Source organism: Drosophila busckii, chromosome 3R (assembly GCF_011750605.1).
Source record: "Drosophila busckii strain San Diego stock center, stock number 13000-0081.31 chromosome 3R, ASM1175060v1, whole genome shotgun sequence".
Taxonomy (NCBI): domain Eukaryota; kingdom Metazoa; phylum Arthropoda; class Insecta; order Diptera; family Drosophilidae; genus Drosophila; species Drosophila busckii.
Genome location: NC_046607.1, coordinates 18,669,940 through 18,692,513, shown reverse-complemented (window position 1 = coordinate 18,692,513; position 22,574 = coordinate 18,669,940). Strand labels below are relative to the sequence as shown.

The following is a 22,574-nucleotide window of genomic DNA, read 5'->3' as shown; positions in this document are numbered from 1 at the left end:
TGAGCAATGCTTTTATTTTTATTTTAATACTCGTTTAATTATAAATTATATACAAACATATATGTGGGTATTATGGATATGCATAGTATTGAGTTTAGGCATAACCAATTTGAGACCTATGGCTAGTTGTGTATTTGCTATTTACAGTAGTAACACGCTAATAATCAAATAATTTAAGTCGTACAGCCGACAAAACATAAACAAGTACGAATATATAATTCTCAATCAGAATATGGCAAGCTATAAGCCAGAGTGCGTGCTCTTTCATTCTTCTGCCGATGCTGCACTCGACTGTTGTTCGCTGCTTTGCTCCTGCTCCTCCTCCGCTGAGTCAACAACAGGCGGCAGCAGATGACCAGTGCTGCCGTCTGTTTTAATTTCAATAACCTCTTGTTTCTCAACGCTAACGCCGCTCTCTGCAAGTTTTTGCACAACAGCCGCACTTGTATCCCTTAGAATCTGCAGCTTATCCTCCACTTCTGCTTCGTCCTGTTCATTGTTGCTGTTCGTTTCTTGCACTGCTTGCTGCAGCTCTGGCTCGGGCGTGGAGGATACTATTATGGGTTTGAGTCCAAGTGGCTGCTTGTCCAGTGCTGTTGCTGTTGCTGTGGGCGCCATTATCGTTGTGGGCGTCTGTTCGAATGTATCAAATGTGCCACGCTCCGATATATCATCGATCTCATCGTCTATAAGCAAATTGCGCTCAGAGCTTTGCTCATAGACTTGTGCATTAATGCCGCTGCCAGACTTGGGCTCCGGCTTGTGATTCTTGGGCAGCGCAGGCGTCGAAGCTTCTTGAGTTTGCGTAGCCTTGGCCTGCTGCTCATTCGCTTTGCGTTGTTTGTCCACGCGCATTTTTTCTTCCATCTCCTGGAACTTCATGGCCAAATATCTAAGCAGATGATAAAGTTTAATATAAATGCTTTAGTCTAAACAACAACTTACTTATCCACAATGGGTCCATTGTAGTCCTGTGGAAATTTGGGATTAAACGGCAGTATATATTTGTATAGACGCTCATTTAACACATAAAGCTGCGAAGTTGTGGAGCACTTGACATTGAACCACCAGTCGCAGGTAAGCGCAATCTTTAAAAAGCAAATTTGATTTAAATTTAAACTTATTTTCAATTATATGTCTTACCTGACTAAAGATAGTGCCATTGGGGCATAGGAACGAGGCTTTGCCGCCATTGAGATCGCAGTAGTGCCAGACCTGGCAATCAGTTTCGGGATCACCAAAGAAGCCTTTGTAACGCTGCGATGTGCATTCAAAGCTTGTCTTTGGTATATCCGCATAGTTGGGATAATCAATGCCAGCACGTCCAGTGCTAGGACCAGGATGTTTATCTGTAGTGCAGCATAAAGAATTTAGTTTGTAGTTTTAGAAGCTAAGCTAAACTTACTTGGTGCATTTAGTTTGTAAACAGCGGCATCGCTGCTGTCCACTAGCGCTGGCAACGTTGTTGTGTCCACTGCTTGCTCTTCGTAGTCTGCACTGCTTGGTTTACTGCTTGCATATTGCTGTTTACTGCTTTCATGTTCATATTGTTGCTGCTGTGGTAAATCTGGCAGCTTAGACAGCGTTTGAGACTGAGTTTGCTTGAGATTATTTAATATACGTATTAACGTTTTGATGGAGTTATCAATGTTGTCGGGTGTTAACGTTTGTGGCAAATGATTGCTTGCTTGCAACTTGTGTAGAATCTCCGCTAACGAGCTGCTATGTATATCAGGCAGATCCGAGTCCAACTGATTGGGTCTGGCTGCATATTTATGCACAGGCTTCAGCTTAACGCTAGGCGCTTCCAGTACTGTTGGCTTATAACTGTACTTGGGTGTTATTTGCACAGTTTGTTGGCTGGGCGTGGGTGGTGCTACATAAATGGGACGCCTGGTAGCTTTATACTTGGGCGTAGGCGGCGCTACGGGTTGCAGTCGCAGCGTGGGCTGGTGTTTGTATAATAAGGGAGCACGTGTGGGCGTTAGCTCTGGTAAGCGTGCCGGCGTATAGGGCGCGGCGCTGGTCACCAGTATAAAAGCGTGTTGTGGTGCTGGAGTTGGCTGAGGATGATGATGATGATGCGCTGGCTCTTCATCCAGTGACTGACGCGGTGCATCAATGAGATAGTCGATTATAGCTGGTGGCGGCGCTGGGGAGCTGCGCAAAGAAAAAGTTAAAAAGCAGCAAAAACTTTCAAGTAAAGCAAATGCTGTTAATGGCTTAAGCTTACCCAAGCAACGGCTCCTGCTCATGCAGGTTGGCCATAATGCTACGCAACGGTATGTGCAACACCTGTTGCTGTTGCTGCGCATTGTGGGACGCGGTGGGGCGCACAAAGAGTCTATTGTAATTATGTGGCGATTGATTGTGTTGCAGTGGTGCTGGTGCTGCTGGTGGCTTATGATGTGCATGACTGTATTGATGTTTGCCCACAGCCTTAACATGTGCTTGCAACTCATTTTGTTGCTGTTGTTGCTGCTGCTTCATGCGCTGTTGCAAGTAGTGCACGTATTTCTCCTGCGGCGTCAGCTGCTCTTGATCCGGCGACATATTAAAGTAGCTCTCGTATTTGCTCACATGCCCAGCAGCAGCTTTTTGACCACCACGCAGCACCAAAGCGTTCTTGATGTTTCCCAGTGTCGTGGTGGATGATGAGCTTGTGGTGATGGCTGTGCCTGTGGCTGGGTCTGACTCTTTGTAGACCTTATAGCCAGCAACAGCACTGCGAGTGGGTGGTGGTGGGGGCGGCACATGCAAAAGCGTTATGAGTTATGTCTTGATTTGATTGTTAGGTGTTGTAAAAACGTACGCTAGCCTGAACTCTCTGTGGACGACTTGCCTGCCCCACGGTTATGTATAACATGATTTTCCAATTTGAACAATTACGAGATGAACACAAGCGCCCACTCACACTCAGGCTCTGGGCAGCGCCTTCTGATATACAACACAAGCGAAATTGCAACTGCTGCTGCTGCTGCTTACTTTAGAGCGAGACACAAAGTGTCTGAGGCATGCATTAAATGCAATTGATTTCAATTGCCCCAAGGGAAGCAACGTGTCTTGTGTTTCTTGCCTTAAACCTGAAATGCCTGCGTTTTAATTTTTGCCAAAATTACTTTTGCTTAATATGGTCTAAAAGCTAAAGCTGCGCTAATTAAAATGCATAAGGTCACAGCTTGAATGAAAGTGAACGGTCGTAAATTCTGCAAATTAAATTGAATTTTAAACTGAGCATTGAACTTGTTTTAGGCTGTTTGTCATTAAAACTTCAAAGCGAGTGAAGCTAATGTCAAATTTATGCAGCAAACTTTGATAAAAATGGACAGCACACGAAAATTGTTGCCAGAAATTGAAAAATTGCATTTAAATCAAGCAGCATTAAAACACAAACATGACGAACCCGATGTGCTGGATACATTGCTGTTGCGTGTGGTGCAGTATGTGTGCAGGAGTGAAGCAGCCTTCGAAGGAACGCTACCGTATACAGAAGCTGAGTGCGTGCAAAAGATTGTAAGCAAATTAAATGGCAGCGCTGAGCGCTTGGGCGTTATGTTCTTGGAACGCTACAATAGTTTAATAAAAGGAATTGAGCAGCGTGGTCTGCGCGATTTGATGGCCAATCTAATGCTTTGTCACTTGGAGGAGGATGCAACATTTGCTGCCAAACTAAATGCAAGCATCAATGCAATTGCTGTTAATCGCAACAGATGCACTGATTACGCAGTGTGCATATTGGGACAAAGTGAGGCGGAATGTGAGGCTAACACTGAGATAGTGCAAAATGCAATTTACTGTTTGATAGGCGTGCAGGGCAGATACTTGCTGAAGGATGTCAACACAGGACGCTTCAAAATTGATGCCACAAATGGCAGCAGCTTAATAGGCCCACAAGCTGGCATGCTGCTGCGTCTAGCTGAGCTGGGCTACTATCATGATCGACTGGATGAGTATGCGAATGCATTGCCAGGGCTTGATGCTATTGGTGCTATGCGTCAGGCTTTTATAACAAAACTGCGGCAGGAGCTAAATGTGTATCATGGTCAAGTGGCGCTGCTGCAGCAGCAGTTGACAAACTACAAGCAGCAGCAAGCCGACGACCAATGGCTGCAACAACGTGCCAAAGCGCCCACACTGCTTGCACTCATATGCTGGTATTTAAAGCCATTGCGCCGCTTGCAGTGGCTGGTCAAGTTGGCACATGCTTGCCAATTTAAAAAGGGTGGCGAATTGGCTACTGCGATATACGAACAGCTAAACACAGGTGATCCGCTGCTGGATGCACTTGGGTGTGAAGTCTTAGCCGCCTGCTGTACACCGCTTGTGCGCATGATATCCAAGTGGATGCTCGAAGGTGTTATCGACGATAACTACGCTGAATTCTTTGTGCAATCGTTGAGTGATGTAGGCGCTGAACGCTTGTGGCATGACAAGTTTCGCTTGCGTCTTGCTATGCTGCCCAAATTTTTAACAAGCGAGTTGGCGTGCAAAATACTCAAAGCAGGCAAAAGTGTTAACTTTCTACGCGAAGTATGCGTTATAAATGAGCCCCTCAAAGGCTCCGAGCAGCTTAAGCAGGTGCTAGAAAATAATATTTCATGCATATTTAAATGCGTGCCGGACAGCAGTTGGCATGCTGCCATTGAAACTTGCTACACACAAGCGTCCAAGGATGTGCTTGATGTTATGCTGGGTCCGCACAAGCTGCTGATGCATCTCAAGGGCATGCGTCGCTATTTGCTGCTGGGCCAAGGCGATTTTGTTAACATTTTTATAGAAATGGTTAAGGATGAGCTGGAGAAACGCGGCACTGATGTCTTGTCGCATGACTTGTCTGTTATGCTGGATGCAGCGCTGCGTTGCATCAATGATGATCTAGAGATATTCAATCATTTGGATGTAGTAGTAAAGACGCCTTATAGCGGCGACACTGGCTGGGATGTTATATCCTTGCAGTATATTGTATGTGGTCCATTGGCTACAATGCTGGAGCCTGCGTTGCCCACTTATAAGGAACTGTTCAAGCCGCTGTGGCGCATTAAGCACATGGAATTTGTTTTATCCTCCAAAATATGGAAGCAGCAAATGTGCAATGCCAAAGCGTTACGCGCGCTTAAGCACGATATAAGCCAAAGCTGCTATAAGCTGCATCTATTCTCATCCGAGATTATGCACTTTGTGCATCAAATGCAGTACTATGTGCTCTTTGAGGTCATCGAATGCCAATGGGTGCAGCTGCAAAAGCAAATGGAGCAGGCAGCCGCATTGGATGATATACTTGAAGCACACGCGCAATTCTTGGACAAAATAAGCATCGGCTGCTTTGTCAATTCATCGTCCATAATGGAGCAGCAACTTGGGCTCGTATACAAAGCCATCATCTGGCTAGAGAACTGGCAATGCCACTTCTATGAAAGCTGCTTTAAGGAGTTGGCCGCACGTCAGCGCATGCAGCTTGGAATTGACGCATCTGAGTGCACTGGACAGTTTGGCATTACTACCGAGCAGCGTTTGGAACGTGATCAGGGCTGCAAACTATTCGAGCAATCTATTGTGGCAGCAAGCAGCGAACTTGAGCAATATGCTGCAACTTATGGCAAATCCGTGGCCAACTTTCTACTAGCGCTCAACTCCAGCACTGATCCAAATCTACAGCTGCTGGGCACACGTCTCGATTTTAATGAATACTATAAGAAACGCAATGCAAATCTAAGCAAGCCGCTAACTTTCGAGCACATACGTATGAGCAAATGTGCGGGGCAGGACTCCAGCTCCAATGAGCAATCTTAAGACAACAGACAATAATTTAACTAGCTTTGTTTTTGATGCTTTCCATAATTGGACTTTCAGTCTGAACAACGTCCAAAACATAGTCTAATTATAATAACTATAACTACAACTCGGCTACCTATGTAATTAACTACGAAATTAACGCAAAATTAATTTTTTACAAAATCGTAACAAATTTTTTTATGTCTTCACTTTGCATGCTGAAAATGCTTTAAGTATTAGCAGAAAAAATCTCAATTAAATTCCATATCTCAATTAAATTCTATATACTGTCTTTGGCACTAATGACAATTTAATGTCTCTCTAACGAATATCAAAATTGTTCAAAAACTGCATTAACAATTTGTTAAATCATGAAAATATTAAATATTTAACAAAAATATAAGCAGTCCGTAAATTGTTTTTTAAGCTTTGCTTACAAGGCAACATTTAAATAATACACTGAAATAAATTCAATTAAAATTTCGTGCATATTTATGAAAAAACTGCATAACAATTTCTTAAATCAAGAAAATATTAAATATTTAACAAATATATAAGCAGTCCGTAAATTTTTTTTAAGCTTGGCAATATTAAAATAATACACTGAAATATTCAATTAAAATTTCATGCATATTTATGAATTTGAATTTGTAGCTGAGCCTGCTTAAGTTTAAACTAACTTGAGTCTAGCTGCTTCAATTTTATATTGACTAAGTTTTTGTATCCCTTAAATATTTTAACAAAAATATTTTAAATAGAGCAGCTTGTTATTATCTTTGAACTTTGCTAACAAGGCATAAAATCTATTTTAATAATACGTTGTAATAATATTTAATTAAAGTTTCGTGGCAAGTGTAAATATTTTCATGCTGTGGCAACAATTGAAATTGCTGCAACACCTTTAATTGTTGTATGCCACACACGCAATAGCTGCAAATGTGGCAATTGCTGACGACGACGACGACGACGACGACGACAACAGTTGTTATGTCTGTGGTGTGAAACACGAAAAGCGAAAAAGACTTTTGCGCTTACCTTGGTGCTGGTGCATGCAACGCATTCTCCTGACGCTCTTGCTCCTCCGCATAATCCGTCACAATTTGTGTTTGATGCGCATTTTTATGATAGATATCAGTTGCTGGTTGCTGCTGTTGCTGCAGCTTATGATTGTTGTTGTTGTTTCTGTTGTAGTTGATTGTATTGCCATTAAGCAGCTCATTGTTGCTGCTTGGCTTGCTCACTGGCCCATAAATAATGGGCACAAAGTGTCCTGGCAGCGTATTCTGTGCTGTAAATGGTGTTAAATTGATTTTCGATTGTTTGCCATGTTGCCGATAAAATTGCAGCGGCGGCGGCAGCAGCTCCAATTGCTGTTGCTGCTGATGTTGCTGCTGCTGCTCCTGCTGGCTTAGAGGTGGAAAATGTTGCACTGTCTTATGCTATAAAGTTTATGAATGATTAGTTGCATTTATTTATTTATGAGCGCATATCTATTACTTGCCTTATGCGTTGGGTTCAATGGTTTGTAGGCTATAAAAGCAGCGCCGCCCGCCTCTGCTGTTGGCTCCTTTGCATAGACTGGCGGTCCTGCTGGTCCCGCCTGATGCTGCGCCAATGCATGATACACATCGGCTGCACCAGCTTGATAACGCTGCTGCTGTTGCTGCTGCTCGTTATGCCGATGCGGCTGCGTCATATAAGCAACGGGCACGGGTATGCGCGCGGGTATTGCTGGCGGTGCAAGATGCGCGGCACCAGCAGCCGAAATATGCTTCACAGCATATTGCTGATTGATGGGCAGCTCCGGTGCCGGCAAATAAAATGCCATATAGGGTATGAGCCGTCGATTGCGCTCCGAGGCGCTTAGCTCAGCATCGGCTATGATTTCACTCTTATTGTTGTTGCTGCTGCTATTGGCAGCGCGCACATTTGGCAATGCCAACAGACAGACAACTGTAAAAAAATATAATTAAATATTGCTTTTATTAGTAACTAACTTTGGAGTATGCTAATTGCTTAATAAAGTTGAGAATCAAAAAAAAGAAATGCTAATGCTAGAAATTCAAGCTCTGCTGCATATCAAATTCAGCGCTTATTTAATAAAATAGAATAGAATAGAATTAAATATGGTTTTGGATTACAAATTAACTTTTGAATAAACTTTAGAATGAAATTTAAGAGAATGTTGAAAGCTAAGAAAATGTTTAAACGTTCTATACTTAAAGCTATTAATCCAAGCTGTGCAACAAACAATTTTAATTATTATATAATAATTTTTCAACGCTTAATTTTTTACCCCTTGCTCTTCCCTGCATTAAAAAAAAGAAATGCTTATTTTATAGACAAGAAAATTTGCAGCACAAAAAACTTGACCAAATTGCACACATAATGAATTTTTATGAAATATTAGAGAGCTACGTAAATTTAGTGAGATTCAGATGCTCTCACTCTTAAATCGAGTATCCAATTACAGCTGAGAATCTCTTGGACATTCCAGCGTGCTTGGACATTGGGCTCCAATAGCACCGCCACTGTGGCCTTGGCATCAGCTGAAAACTCCCGCCTGCGCGTAAAAGCGTAACGCTTGGCTCGCTGGTCTGCCAACATTTGTGGCTGATTTTTATCATCGAAGGGCATTTTGCCATTGAGCATGATGAACAAAATGATGCCCAGCGACCAGGCGTCGGCAATTTTCGGCTCATAGGGCAAGCCCACGAGTATTTCTGGCGCTGCATAAGCAGTCGAGCCGCAATAAGTGTCCGATAGCACAGGTGCGCCCTTGGCCATGCCGCAATAGCGCGCAAAGCCAAAGTCTGTGAGCTTTACATTGAAATGCCTGGAGATGAGCACATTGTCGCATTTCAAATCGCGATGAGCAATATCCTCACTGTGTAAATACTTAAGAGCGCTCGCCAATTGTTGCAGCCACAATTTGCACTGATCTTCATCAATTGCGCCATGTTTTGTGATGTGCATTAGCAAATCTCCATTGGTGGCATAGGCCATAAAGACAAAAACCAGCTGTCGACGCTGCACAATGCTATGCGTCTGTATAATATGCGGATGCTCCAGTTTGGCTATAATCTTAAGCTCGCGTGGAAAGAATTTTGTAACGAAATCATGTGGCGCTTTGCTCATGTTCACAATCTTGCAAGCCAATTTCAATTGACGTCCGCGATCGTCCACATAGTTGGCCAAGTGCACTGCGGCATAGGAGCCCTCGCCGATTTTGTGGCCAATGGTGTAACGCTGTTCGGTCAAGATTTTTATGTCTGATTCAGTAAGCCCCAACTTGCTGAACTGACTCATGCTGCAGCTGTCGAAATTTTGGTCTTTGATTATGCATTATAAATTTTATATAATGCTAAAGAATTATGAACAAAAGTAAGTAATAATAACAAAGCAAACTTGATAGTTCAAACTTTTGTTTACTAAACTTTTATATAATGTGCAGGCTTAGTTTAATATTGAACGCTGACCTATGCAGCAATTGCAAATGTTTGTTTTATTGAATTGCAACATTCCAACATACTCGCTTATGTTATCGATAGTATCGATATATGTTCAAAACTCGTCATAGTGACGCTTGAATTTTTGTATATATGAAAAGCAACCCAAGTAGACAACGCATAGACTGGCAAAAATTTATTGTGCATGCAAATCGAGTTTAATGTTATTTTATATTTTTCTCTTGCTCTTTCACAACGTTTGTAATTTGTCAAAATTTCTCGATTGGATAAGAAATTTCGTTCATTTTATATAACAGTACCATCAAATTCCAGTTTAGTGCAGTCAAACAATCAAACGGTATGTCGAAAACGTTAACTTTGCAAACTGAATAACTGAAATTTAAATCGCTGTAGCTCAAGTTACGGACAACAACATCATGACCACATTTGCAGGCAATCGCCAGCTAAGCACACGCAGCTCAGACATTGATGCCTTGGCCCAGCGTGGCTACAATATTGGCCATAAAATAGGCGAAGGTTCCTATGCCACGGTCATTACAGCGGGCTACGCCGATGAGAGCGGCCATGGCGTTAATTTGGCCTGCAAAATCATCGACAAGGCCAAGGCGCCCTGCGACTTTGTGCACAAGTTTTTCCCACGCGAACTGGAGATACTAACCAAGCTGGATCATCCGAATATAATACAGATACACAGCATATTGCAACGTGGCCCCAAGATCTTTATTTTCATGCGCTTCGCCGAAAAGGGCGATCTACTGACGCATATAAAGAACTCCGGACCCATAGATGAGAAGCAGGCCAAAGTGTGGTTCTTTCAGATGGCCAAGGCCTTGAAGTATCTGCATCAAAACGATATAGCGCATCGTGATCTCAAGTGTGAGAATATATTGCTATCGAAGCGTTTGAATGTTAAGCTGGCGGACTTTGGTTTCGCGCGCTACTGTCGCGACGAGGATGGACATCAGTTGAAGTCGGAAACGTATTGCGGCTCGGCGGCATATGCAGCGCCCGAAGTTGTCTGCGGTGTGCCCTACGATCCCAAGCTGGCGGATGCCTGGTCGCTGGGCGTCATACTGTTTATAATGATGAACGCCAAGATGCCGTTCGACGATAGCAATTTGACCAAGTTGCTCGAAGATCAGCGTGGCAAGAAGTTTGCATTTCGACGCAAACTGCAGGATGTGATATCGCCGCATGCAAAGGCAACTGTGTCAGTGCTATTGGAACCAGATGCTGCCACGCGCTGGGATCTGCCTGAGATACTCAACTGCAGTTGGTTGTTAACGGTCGATGATACGCGTCCATCGGCCTCTACGTAATCATGCTGACTTATAATTATAGTGTAAATTGAAGTTGCATCAGAAATTCATTCGTATTCTTCACAGTTATATATTGTATATATTTATATATGTATATATTTATAGTATATAGCCGCACACAAGCCACTCATACCAAGTCCACTCTAATATGTATATACATATATACGTATATTCTTTGATCGTCCGATGTTTTTGACAATAATATTTAAACAAAAATAATTTTTGAGGAATACTAGTAAATTTCGAATCGATAAGCTTCATGTATTCAATTTTTTTCAATTTATTGCTAACAAAAGTTGAACAATTAAGACGCCAGCGAAGCTTAACCACAGAGCGCGGCACGCTCATAATCGTTATTCATAACTATTATAAAATAGCATTAGGCAAAATTTGCTCAAAAGTTGCAGTCAGGCTGAAAACTAAAGCTAGCGATGGTGCCTGCAATTGCAAATTTCAACTTTATGCTGCTATTCGTGTATGCACGTCCATCTCTAAGGCTGTTGCTGCTACGTGTGCCTCTCCTGGGTGGCATATGTTGCAAGCAGCAGGCTGTGCAACTTGCAATTGGGTGGGTGGGTTGGGGGCAGTTGCATGACAACGCCAATGACTGCAATCTCTAGACGTTAGCCACTGCCAATAAGTGTCCGAAAATACGAGAGTACAAGCTAAATCGCTGCTCTGGGGCAAATAATTTGCATTGGAGAGCGCAGGCAGCTTAAGTGGCTGCTGCTGCATGTTGCATGACCTGCCTTGTGACATGTGCTGCAGATTGTTGTACTCCCTCCAAATGAGCTGAAGCTGCAGCCTGGCGTTGGCTACCTGAATTTTGTGTCTTTTTAGTTTGGTGCGCTACCCCAAAAAGTTTCTTTTATAAATGTTTATTGAATGCCACAACGTTGTACGTTCGTTAGTTTGTTGGTTTCTTTATTGCCAGTCTTTATTTTACGACTCTCTATACAGCAGCAGCAGCTGCAGCTATGCTTTGTACACCTGTGCGTATGCGTAATACAATTTTGAATTAATTAATATATGAATATGTCTGTGTGTGTTTGTGCTGCCTGCGGGATGTTTGGCTCAGCTGCTGCTCAACGCTTTGGCTTGCTTTCAAATTAATTTGCAGGCAATGTCGTCGTCGTCGTCGTCGTCATAGCCGCATTGTTGTTATAACTGTAGCTTATTAAGCTCTCCTAGCTAGCGTTGACTCCTTGTTGTTGTATGTGGAAAGTTGTTTGATGACCATCTCCAAGCCGACGACATTCACTTGCAGCTTATTGCAAAAATTAACTAAGACTCAACAGTTCGAATTGAATTGGCAATGCACAACAGTTAATTACAATATAATTTAAGTGGCAAAGCCAGTAAAAGTTCCCATGCCTGTGTATAAAATCATAAAAAAACTGAATGCAGCTTCTGAGCACCGTAAAATGCAATTAGGCGCACAAATGCAAATAATGCGACGCATTCTAACTCCTAACTCTATGCAAACTTTTAGCTTAACTAACGTCTAACCTAACGCTGTGTACAGTTCATTGTTGTTGGGGCTGCGTATTTTAGCTGCTTAGCCATTGCAATTGGTTTATGGTTAAAAACACATTTAGCGAACCGCATTAAAAACATTTCTAACTGCATACCACCAAAAAACTTTGCACATTGCGTTTCAAAAATTCGCGCGCCACACACACACACACAAACAAACATAGATACTCGCGCGTATATTTACCAAACACTTTTCGCTGCAAAATTTTAGCATAACAATTTGCCCATGAATTGTGCATTGTTGTGAATGTTTGTTGTGCTTCTTATTTGGCAATGGATTTGGACTCGACGGACGGCCCAGGTTAATCGTTAGCTTGGGGTGTGCGTGTTTTTGTGGGTGGTGTTAGCAATTGACCCGCCGGCTGAACATTTCACGCTTTTTCTACTTTCGTTGCAGTCGCATAATTTGATTAGATTTTGATACGCGCGTCGCGCACACACGCAAAATTGTTTTCCGTCGATTTGTGTGCATCAATGCAATTGCCATTGCCATTGCCTGCAATTGGCATTTGTGCACACACATGTGTGTGTGTGTGTGTTTGCAGCCGCTTTTCTAATTTGATTTGATTTTGGCCAATGTTTTGCGGCCTGGCTCACCCACGTGCCACACGACTGACACACACATTTGCAAATGCAATTAAATGCAAATTTATTGCGTAAATATTTACTTGAGCGTAAATGAATTTTAATTTTGTCATTCTCACTCAAACTTTCAATCCGCCCCAATCTCATTTTGGCAACAGCCAAGTGCCTGAGGTCAGTGCAACATGCGCCAAACGTCTGCCACGCTTTGAAAATTATAACATTGCTGATTTGTGCGCTGCCCATTTATGGCGCAAACTTTGTTTCTTCAATTACGAAGCAGCAACTTGCAGCTTGGCCATAGCCAAATTATATGGTTAGTGCCCCAAAGTGCGAAGATTGCAGATTTACAATCTGCTGGGGGTCAGCGACATGGGCCAATTTACATAAGCGCTACAGCTACAAGACTTTGCCATAAAATAATTAGCATAAGCTACTAAATCGTAGAATATTTACGATGCATAAAAAATTGTTAAGCATTTTAATTAACTATTGTGAGCCGCTACTTTAAACTAAAGTGTGGGACTTGCCCAAGTTTAAATTTGGCAGTTTATTGACTTGTAAATCGCTTGTAAATGTTTCAAATTAGGAATCTATGTGCAATCAAATGTTGTTTTAAGTATCAACACGAGAACATTCCAGAGAAATTAACAAAGCTTAAACACAAACATTCACTTTGTTGCTTTCCCAATACTTTTCAATTGATACGAAACATTTTTTCAGTATAAAGTTTTATTGTAGCTTATTATAAAGTTTTCATGTTTTAATTGAAACAATAATTTAAATGTTAAATTAATGTGCATTGTAATTATTAAATTAGGAAGAAGTAAAACAACAGAATGTCCCCAGAAAATTTATTAGTTAATTCTGATTCACTTTTTGATGGAATTTAAAATAAATACAAAATTATAAATATTAGAATGTCAAAAATCGATTTATAATACACTTGTCTTCCTTTTTTTTTTTGAGCTATGATGATTGTTTAAAATATTAACAAATTCAAAGCAATAAGCAGATTAGTCTGCATTAAATTTAGTAATAAGCAAAAATTACCCAACAGACCCAACTAATTACTTAATATGCTTTAAAAATATCCTTAGGTCTTTTTTATATAATTTTAGTAAATATTAGAAGGGATACAATCGATTTATAATACACTTTTCTTCCCTTTTTTTGAGCTATGATGATTGTTTATAATATAAACAAATTCAAAGCAATAAGCAGATTAGTTTGCAATTAAATCTTATAGCAAAAATTAGCAGTAGACCTTAAATTACTTAATATGCTTACAAAATATCCTTAGCTCTAATTTTAGTAAATATTAGAAGGGCTACAATCGAATTATTATAAGCGAACTATTATTAAGTTTTCTTCCCTTTTTGAGCGGCCGATGATTTAATTCGTTTGCATATTCCCAGCCTCTACCCTTGGACTTAAAGCTTTCAATTTTATTTTGGCACAATGCCAAGTACACGAAACTAATTGAAACATTATGGGAAAGTGAATTGTACAATTAGTAGCTGCAGTTTTATTACAAAACTATTTACAGCAAATAGTACATAAAAGTTGATTTGCTAAGATCGAATTCACGTTTTCCTTATGGTCGCTGCATGCGCCTCTACTAAGAGTTGAAAAGTGAATGGGTTTAAGTTTTTTCTGTTGCAATCGCGGCTGTCTGGCTGGCCTAACCGCCCATTAAATAAACGTTTGGCTATCAAACTGCGTCCATCAAAGTCAAACGTCTCAGAAAACGTTGACGTTGCTTTTGGCGCATGTTGTGTCAACTTTAGAATTGAACAAATTGTGTACAAAAAACTGTCTGTAGTCAATTTGCAACGATTGGTAGCAAGTCTCTCGCTTTATTAGATGCAAATTAGATACGTTGCGGTGCATTGACTTTTTGGCCCTTGTTACACTTTCTGCTCGCAGCAGCATTTGCATTTTAATGTTTGTTGAAATTTGAATTTCATGGTCAACTGCATCTGCAGCCAGCTCATTAATAAACACATGCTAACATGTTTATTTCCTAGTTGGGTGGCATGACTCAGCCAAGCAACAAAATTTGTCTCACATTCATTTTAGACTAGACGGTGTGGGCTGACCCAAACGTTTGACCTGGCCCACGCTACGTATGAGTAATGCACAGCAGCGTGACGAGCGAATGGCTGCACGATTAGCAAAAGAATAGTGAGAACAAGCTTTTAATTTATTGCTTAGTCTGAGATTAAGGCTTGTCCCAATCAATGCAGTTTTATTTATAAATCAAAGTAGTAAAATTTTATGCCAAATGGAATAATATGGAATATAGAAATTCTTCTCTTTAGCTCTTTGAGTTTTAGTTCTTGCCTATTCCAATATTAATTAATTTAATTATATTTCTCTATAGTTCTTCATTAAGTTTTTCTCTCTTTATGTCTAATCCTTATATATGTTTAATGTTTTTATTTATAATATAAAATTAAGCGCGCAATTCAAAAATCGATTTTATCGCAGCGCCAGCACCCAAAGCAAATTCAAATATAAAACCAATTGCAATTGCATAAATTTGTATCGACGGCCTTGTTGTTGCTGTTGTTGTAATCGATTCGCAACGCTCTACAAAACAGAAAATAAATCTATATTTATCTTGCGCAGATCCGTCTTTAGATTGCTTTACTAAAGCGTCAAGGTCGACCAGCTGAACGGACTCTGGCTAGCTGCTAATTCCCAATGCTTCATATCAGATCAGGCGACCACCTCGCTGCGGCTGTCGCCTGTCGATGATTTGTGGCTGCTTTGTTGGCAGTAGGAGCGGAAATAGCTTAGGTCAAATTTTTAGCTGCATTTGTTGCTTAGCCATGAGTTCATTTTGAGCTGTGTGGCTGACAATTAATAGCTAAGTAATCAATAGTTAGGCTAACTAACTAGCAGTAATGTGCTCAGCTCACGTTTCTGCAGCTGCTGGGGCTGGGCTAATGTCTTAATCTATAGCACGATGTTGTTTTCAAATCGAAACGTGCGCACAAATATTAATTTAAACAATAGTTATTACAAACTGTAGCGAAATGTACTTTACGCTTATTAACAATTGTGCGCTATAATTTAACAACTGCTTGTAGATTAAGCAACAATTACATAAATCTTTGCCTGCATTTAGCATTAGTCAAGCCTTGGGACTAGGGGAAGTAATTATGCTTATGAGTTAAAGATGCTGCAGCATTTAATTATAAATTAAACTCAAGTGCGTGTTGCATGCGACTTGGCTCAGGGTCTAAACAGCTTGACCCTGTGCAGTTTCAATTGACATGAGCAGTTTGATTTGCTTGCTGGTTTTACTGGCTTCTGGCTTTTGTTTTAAATGCCACAGCACTTAACGTTGACAATTTGGAAAATGCGCACAAGCCAAATTCACAAAAATCGTATAAAATATGTGTAACATTTTAATTAATTACATTTTGTTGCTGTCTAGTCAGTCGTTCCTTATACAGCGTCTAGCTTCAGCATTTAATTGTTTGCTTTGGTGGGGAGCATTGGCTTTTAGATTGCTGACCAAAAAAAACAAAGCGGCCCGCCGCCTTTTATGAGCCAATTAATTGCCTAACTGTTCGCGCAGCTGTGTTTTGGTCTTTTAGGTGTTAACAAACTTGTTTGCATGTGCCGGGGCAGCAGCAGTTCCGCTACTCAGTCAGAATCGAATCTCGAACTGTGTCTAGTACACACGAACTACTAAATGTGATTTGTCAATACCGCTTGCCAAATTTGCAAAAGTCAACTTCTTGACATTAATTTATTATGCATAATCAATGGGACTGACCTTCAGCCAATAACGAACTGTGCACTGCAGTCGCCGCCGCTCTGCTAATTGTTTTTAATTTATGTAAATTTTTTGTTATTACAACAACTGATAACAACTTTTGCATACGATTAATATTAATAGTGTGCGCTTTAGGCTTAAGCTGTGGCGTAAGGCATAGCCTAATGCCATTAATCATTTATAAAAATAGTATGTTGGCCATAATTAATGCATGTAACGCTGCCTGCAGTGAAGCTTGACAACAATCAGCTGCGCATCAGTGCATATGGAATTGAAAGCCATAAATAAATGCAGACATAATAATCTTTGATATTTTCATTTTTATATAATTAGCTGGCAGTTTTATAGTTTGCTTTAATGTGCTATGAAAAATATTAAAAAATTAGGCAAATATAAAATGTAAATTTCAAAAGAATGCCGCGCGCCATTTAAAGCGTCTTTGAATTAATTTGTGCTTAACCTAATCAGTTGAACTTTGTTGAGTTCAGAGCGTGAACTACTAGTTATTTAAAAAATAACTATTAGACTTAAATATAAAGTAATAAATATACTAGTTGCTTTACTTAATAAATTCAATTGCCACTTTAACCTTCTTTATATATTTTATGCTTAAGCAAAGTTTTCATTCAAATTCAAATGAACAACGCAGCTTATAAAATACTTATAAAATTATAAAATAGCTTTATAATATTTGTCTTTATTTAACAGTATTTCAATAACTTATTTGTGAACTAGCAAATCAGTTTATATTGTTAAACATAAATGAGAAATCAAACTGATTTAATAAGCAATAAAGTATGAGCTGAAGCTGCAAAAATTCTGCACTGCTTGAATACAAAATGTTGCCTTATGTATTGTCAATTGTTAATTCTACTACACACATTGCTTAACAATTAGTTGCTTGCAATAATAATAATAATAGCATGAAAACCACATCATTCACATCATTGAATCGCAACGTCTCAATATTCGTTGTGTGATTGTTGCAATGCATGAAAAATTATAATTATGCCTTGTGGTCGCCGCTATCAACAGAATAAGCCGCGTTGTCAACTTTCACTATTAATTAAATGAAAATGCTACAACTTCTAGCAACAACAACAGTCCATGTCCAATTACGTTATGTTGGTGGCGTCTTCAGAGTTACGCACGAGCCAACGCATTAGCAACCAGCAATGTTGTTGCTGCTTTGGTTGCTGGTAGGCTCAGCTGCAACAACAACAATAACAATGGAATGTCTTACCAAATGCAGCGTTTTGTTTAAGGGGTTAGCATTACACATTGTCTAAGCCCCGCAACGCTTAACTTTTTTTTTTAATAAGCAACAACAAGTTACAGAAATAAAAACAATATTGTGTTGACATTTTTGTAACTTTATTTGGCGTTTTGGTGTTTGCCAAAAATATGTTTAATGACTTCACACCAGACTTGTTGCAATTGCTGTTAGCCCAGTTAACAGACATTTAAATAAACAGCAGCGTGTTTTGCTTTTTATTTAAACTGATGATGACAGCTTTCTTATTTATAAACATTGTAGCATTTAGAATGCAGCTTGTGTTTAAACAAATTTCTATTCATATTGATACACACAACTCATTTCATTAATTGCCAATTCTTAACTTGGGCGCGTTCAATGGCTTATTTGAAACGCCTGAAACAAGTTTAACGGCCAAAACAATTTGCATACCAAAGTGTGTTTGAAGTTTGTTGTCTTCCGCTTAAGTGTGTTTTGCTTTTTTATTTTAAAGGCGCCAGCACTTGATATAGCCAACACTCACTTGAACGGGGAGCAACGCGTTTATTAACTGTTTTTCACCTAAAATTGTGTAAACTTGCCAATGGCCATAAAGCAATCAAGGCAAATGCAAATGCAAGAGGCTGTAGCTGAAGCCAATTCAAATGAAAGCAAAATGTATTTTGCAATTCGTTTAATTGTGAAATTTGCCTGTTGGCCAGGACTGTGACTGGTTACTACACTGCAAGAAAGCCAACTGCATTTTGTTATTTAATTTAAATAGTTGTTCAGTCGGGAAATCAATGCATAACTTGTATTTTATGTATATGCGCTAAAGCATTGAACTTGAAAAGCAGCACGCCCGACTCAATGCTCACTCACTCACTCACTCATTCGTTGGCTGGCTAAAAGTAAAAGTCTTGCGCCTAAGTTGCGCAACTTGTTTATTTAATAAGTAGCTTAAGCATTGCAGCCAGGGTCAGCGCAATTGTTAATTGGGTTAAGACTATTTAAGCGCATAAATCATACAAATCAACCAACTTAACTGACTTAAATGTCACTAAAGACAAGTGTAGCGGCCAGCGCAGACTTTCTAATACTGTATAAAAATCTTATATCAATTATCCAATTGCTAATCAAGTACACGTACGAGCTTTGAGCTGCTGCTGCTGCTGACCCGCGCGCCAGTGAAATTGAAATTGAAAATGAGAAACTTGCGTTGGAAATCATTTCAAAGTCATTGACACAACAGCAGCGACGGCAACGGCAACGGCGACAGTGAAGTTCCGTTAGCTCGCGCAGTCGACATGGTATGGGGCGTGCTGCCAACTTTTGTGTCTTTCTTTTATATTTTCGGCAAACATTTTACTTTTTCTTTTAACACACACAAGTTTGCTGTAAACTTGCCACACAATTTCCACAGCCATGAGTTGGCCTAAAGTTGACAAAAATTAAAGAAAAGATTGTTAATGTGGCCTGCGCAATATTTTTACAAATTTGCAGCGTAATTAGTTGAACAAGGCTGCATTAGCTTTTGGGCAGTTTAAACAGCGTCAAACTATTAACAAAATTGCCTTAGAAAGTGACAAACAGTTAGCGTTGCATAAATGTTAATTATTAGTAAAACAAATTATGAGTGAGACAAGTTAAAGTCAAAAACAAACAAAGTTGTCTTTAAGCGATAACAATCAAAGGAAGCCCAACCAAGGCTATACACTTTGTTTTAATTAAATTAAGTTAAGCTACTGATTCGGAAATATAAAAGTTGCCAAAATGCTAAGCAAGGTTAACTTTGCCCGTAACTTTAGTTAAGTCGCTGCTGTTCTTCAGTTTATTTTGTTGCTTGCCTGAATTCTTGCTACACTTTCTGTGCAGGCTGTTTGAGCCTAGAGAATGTTAAATGCCTGAACGAACAAACATACAATTTGTGCTAATAAAATACAGGTCTAAACACTTAATTAGCTGCGATTATGTTTGCTTTTATTATAGCTAATGAATTCTTTATTTTATTATTTTGTATTTGAATTTGTGAATGGTTTGGTAGGCTTAGCTGCTGCCCCCGCTCTCTGAACCTGTCAACAACATAAACATTCTTCCGCTCAGTGACGCGCTTGCATAAATTACGTATGGAGCAACAAAAATGTTGCAGCTGCAAATGCCGCGCACAGCAAATGAGGCACGTTTACCATTTTGTGTTGCTGCCGAAAGCAAGAGAAGTCCGCATTAGCGCCAGGCTATGGCTATGAGTTATCTAACGTCGTAATTTGCTGGCTTTGTCGATTGTTAATTTTTGATGAGAGAATTTTTGGTTGGCGGCACAACTGCATTAATTGTTGCAGCAACAACAGCAGCAACTAGAGCCAGCGATTCGTGGTGGTTGCTGCTGCTGCTGCTGCTTTGATTTGTAGACAGCGAAACATGTGGCGCATTGCACGTATTTGGGATTTTTGGAATTGTGACAGAGTGTGCAAAAGGTATTTAAACATAATTTTCATATTGAGCTCTTGGCAATTGATGACGGACGGCAACAGCAGCAGCAACGAGTGCACTATTGTTGACATTCCGTAATGTGCATTGTCAGCCAGAGTGGCTGGCAGTAGTTAAGCTAGAGCTGAGTGGGTGTTTGGATAGGTTGGTGGGGTATATGGATTGGCCGTATGCATAATTTCTAGTCGAACGACAATTTTTTGTTCAGCGACCTTGCGCTGATTGAAGCCTCTAGGCACTAAACAAGTTTAGTGAGACAAGTAAAAACGGTAAAAACAAGTCGCATTGGTTTTTTTATTTGTTTCGAATTTTTCGTACTTACCAAATGCCAATGGCAGCAAACGACGACGCAAACATTTGCTCTGATTTAGCTTGCACATTATATGGCTATAAGAAGTCCGTTTCAGTTTCAGTTTGAGTGTAAAATCAAGTCACACAAGCTTATAGAACCATATTAGATCTGTCGAGCACACACAGTTATACACATTAGGCAATTAAACTATATCTCGAACAATGTGTTCAAACTGAAATTTATGCACTTGATTTGCATAGAAAGCAAGCAAAGTTTTATTTGTTTTCTGCTTTTTATTTTTATTTTTGTGTGTTGAAGCTGTTAGTCTACATAAATTAAGAGCAAGCGAATGATTTAATTAGCCTGAAAATTTTTAAAATGATTCATATCTTTATAGAACATTAGCTCTCAGCTGTTTGGCTTACACTGTGCTACAAGCTGTAAACTTTTGTCTAAATGAAAGTGTTTTGGAAGTGAAATCTGTAACTTTTGTGCGCTATTATAATATTATATTATATAGCTGCTATTTTGCAATAGTTTAATGCGCACAAAATTTATGACCAATTGACACCTAAGCTGACAGCTAAGGGGGCAGCCTCTTTCTTTCTCTTTCTCCAAATCGTTGAGTGCATAAATCAAGTTTTATAAAGATATCTCATTTACATGCACAAATATATAAAAACATTTGCATATTTTGCTTAGGGCGGCATATTTTCACTTTTTATAAACTTTTATTTGTGCACAAGAATTATTTTTTACTTGTTGCCAACTTTCACATTTTTTTTAGTGCAAAGAATAGATTTTTATTAAGCGTTGCTGATTAGCAATATAAATGACACTCACTAGTTTTTAGTTAAAAGCGCGCAAAATTTTAACACACACGGCGCACGCGCAACGTTTGAATTGAAACTGAGACGCTGGCGCTGCGAGTTTGTTTATTTTGTTTGAAAGTAAGCAGTGCACTGCTTGCCTTACGACGCTGCTTGAGAGCGCAAGAGAGCGTGAGCGCCAGCGCTGCTTGGCCCTACTGCTTAAGAGAAAAGCGCCGTTATGCTTGTGCCCTAGGTCAGTTTTTTGGTTTTTTTTTGTTTTTACTGCTTTACTCATTGTTGTTGTTGTTGTAGTTTGCGGCTTGTAATGAAGCTATTAACTGTCAATTACAGTGTCTGCTTACTTATTATTGATTGATTTTGTTTCGGTTTTTTTTTTTTGCCAGCCACAGCGGCACGAGTTCTAGTTGGTTTTTTGCCTTTCACTTAATAATATAGCATAACCTTTGCTCTTAAACAAACAGCGCAGCTGACTTAATCGGCTTAAGGCACATCATAAATCTTGCATTTCTTTCTTTTTTTTTGTTTAACACGCAATTCTACGATTTGGCAGCATTGATTTGTTTGTCTTAGCCTCCATAAAAAGCAAAACAGCTGTGGCCGCCACTACGTTAACTTGAGATCATAGCAGCGATTCAGCAGTTAGATTATCTTTTAATTAATTAGACGCTCGTCACGTTAGAAATTTCCACTTTATGCAATTCACATGCGCTTTTTATTGTTTTTACACTTTTCACAACTAATTTTGTAAAAATGCAACTCGTTTACTCGCTTCCATTGAAATAAATAATAAATGGGAATACATTTTTTATAAGATGAAAGGTCGTAACGCATTTCCCAAGATACCAAGTGACAAAAGCATTTTTATTTGTAGGCCAATTTATTAATATTTATATTTCAACAGAGCTCAATAGAATTCAGTGAGAGTTAAACTACCAAACTAAATTTCATAACAATTATTAATATTTATATTTCACTCCAAGAGCAAACAATATTCATAGCTCCCAATATCATTCTCACCTGTATATATAAAACTTTTATTTGACTTTCGACTGCAAATTACACAAATTGGTTTAACTAAATTTAACAACAATCATCAATATTTATATTTCACTTCAAGAGCTTTCAATACTTATAGCTCAACATCATGCTCATCTGTCTATAAAACCTTTATATAACTTTCGACTGCAAATTACACAAATTAAATTTAACAATTTATCAATATTTATATTTCACTTCAAGTGCTGCCAATAGCACAT

At 39.5% G+C, this 22,574-nt stretch overlaps 5 protein-coding genes across 7 annotated transcripts in view; 3 read left to right on the top strand and 2 right to left on the bottom strand.

Annotated features, from left to right (window-relative positions):
• The window catches only part of LOC108601403 (CG14305), a 43,865-nt gene that overhangs the window by 1,214 nt on the left and 20,077 nt on the right, over positions 1–22,574 (top strand). The gene's annotated exons all lie outside the window — the stretch shown is intronic.
• On the bottom strand, positions 2–21,345 carry LOC108603286. 3 transcript variants are annotated; one of them, XM_017991955.2, is made up of 9 exons: positions 21,329–21,345; positions 20,516–20,653; positions 7,274–7,725; positions 6,808–7,211; positions 2,234–2,725; positions 1,406–2,160; positions 1,144–1,349; positions 946–1,088; positions 2–892 (listed from the first exon to the last, which is right to left on the bottom strand). In XM_017991955.2, the coding sequence occupies exons 2-9, from the start codon at positions 20,571–20,573 to the stop codon at positions 265–267; spliced, it is 3,138 nt and encodes a 1,045-aa protein (XP_017847444.1). In that variant the 5' UTR covers positions 20,574–20,653; positions 21,329–21,345; the 3' UTR covers positions 2–264. The 3 variants fall into 3 exon arrangements, with proteins under 3 accessions (XP_017847444.1, XP_017847443.1, XP_017847445.1); XM_017991954.2 differs by lacking the exon at positions 21,329–21,345 and having other exon boundaries at positions 20,516–20,724; XM_017991956.2 differs by lacking the exons at positions 2,234–2,725; positions 21,329–21,345 and having other exon boundaries at positions 3–892; positions 20,516–20,722.
• LOC108603287 (gamma-tubulin complex component 3) lies at positions 3,055–6,044 on the top strand. Its single transcript, XM_017991957.1, has one exon. The coding sequence runs from the start codon at positions 3,301–3,303 to the stop codon at positions 5,788–5,790; it is 2,490 nt and encodes an 829-aa protein (XP_017847446.1). The 5' UTR covers positions 3,055–3,300; the 3' UTR covers positions 5,791–6,044.
• On the bottom strand, positions 8,105–9,163 carry LOC108603290 (testis-specific serine/threonine-protein kinase 1). Its single transcript, XM_017991959.1, has one exon. The coding sequence runs from the start codon at positions 9,079–9,081 to the stop codon at positions 8,197–8,199; it is 885 nt and encodes a 294-aa protein (XP_017847448.1). The 5' UTR covers positions 9,082–9,163; the 3' UTR covers positions 8,105–8,196.
• Positions 9,451–10,821, top strand: LOC108603288 (testis-specific serine/threonine-protein kinase 1). Its single transcript, XM_017991958.1, has 2 exons — positions 9,451–9,579; positions 9,636–10,821. The coding sequence occupies exon 2, from the start codon at positions 9,659–9,661 to the stop codon at positions 10,559–10,561; it is 903 nt and encodes a 300-aa protein (XP_017847447.1). The 5' UTR covers positions 9,451–9,579; positions 9,636–9,658; the 3' UTR covers positions 10,562–10,821.

Excerpts from the sequence above, each read along its gene's own strand:
- LOC108603286 (XM_017991955.2), bottom strand. The coding sequence starts at position 20,573 with ATGTGCAAGCTAAATCAGAGCAAATGTTTGCGTCGTCGTTTGCTGCCA. Across the intron at positions 7,726-20,515 it reads TTTGCTGCCATTGGCATTTG|TTGTCTGTCTGTTGGCATTG; the intron begins GTAAGTACGAAA and ends ATTTTTTTACAG. Across the intron at positions 2,161-2,233 it reads GAGCAGGAGCCGTTGCTTGG|CTCCCCAGCGCCGCCACCAG; the intron begins GTAAGCTTAAGC and ends TTCTTTGCGCAG.
- LOC108603287 (XM_017991957.1), top strand. The coding sequence starts at position 3,301 with ATGCAGCAAACTTTGATAAAAATGGACAGCACACGAAAATTGTTGCCA.
- LOC108603290 (XM_017991959.1), bottom strand. The coding sequence starts at position 9,081 with ATGAGTCAGTTCAGCAAGTTGGGGCTTACTGAATCAGACATAAAAATC.
- LOC108603288 (XM_017991958.1), top strand. The coding sequence starts at position 9,659 with ATGACCACATTTGCAGGCAATCGCCAGCTAAGCACACGCAGCTCAGAC.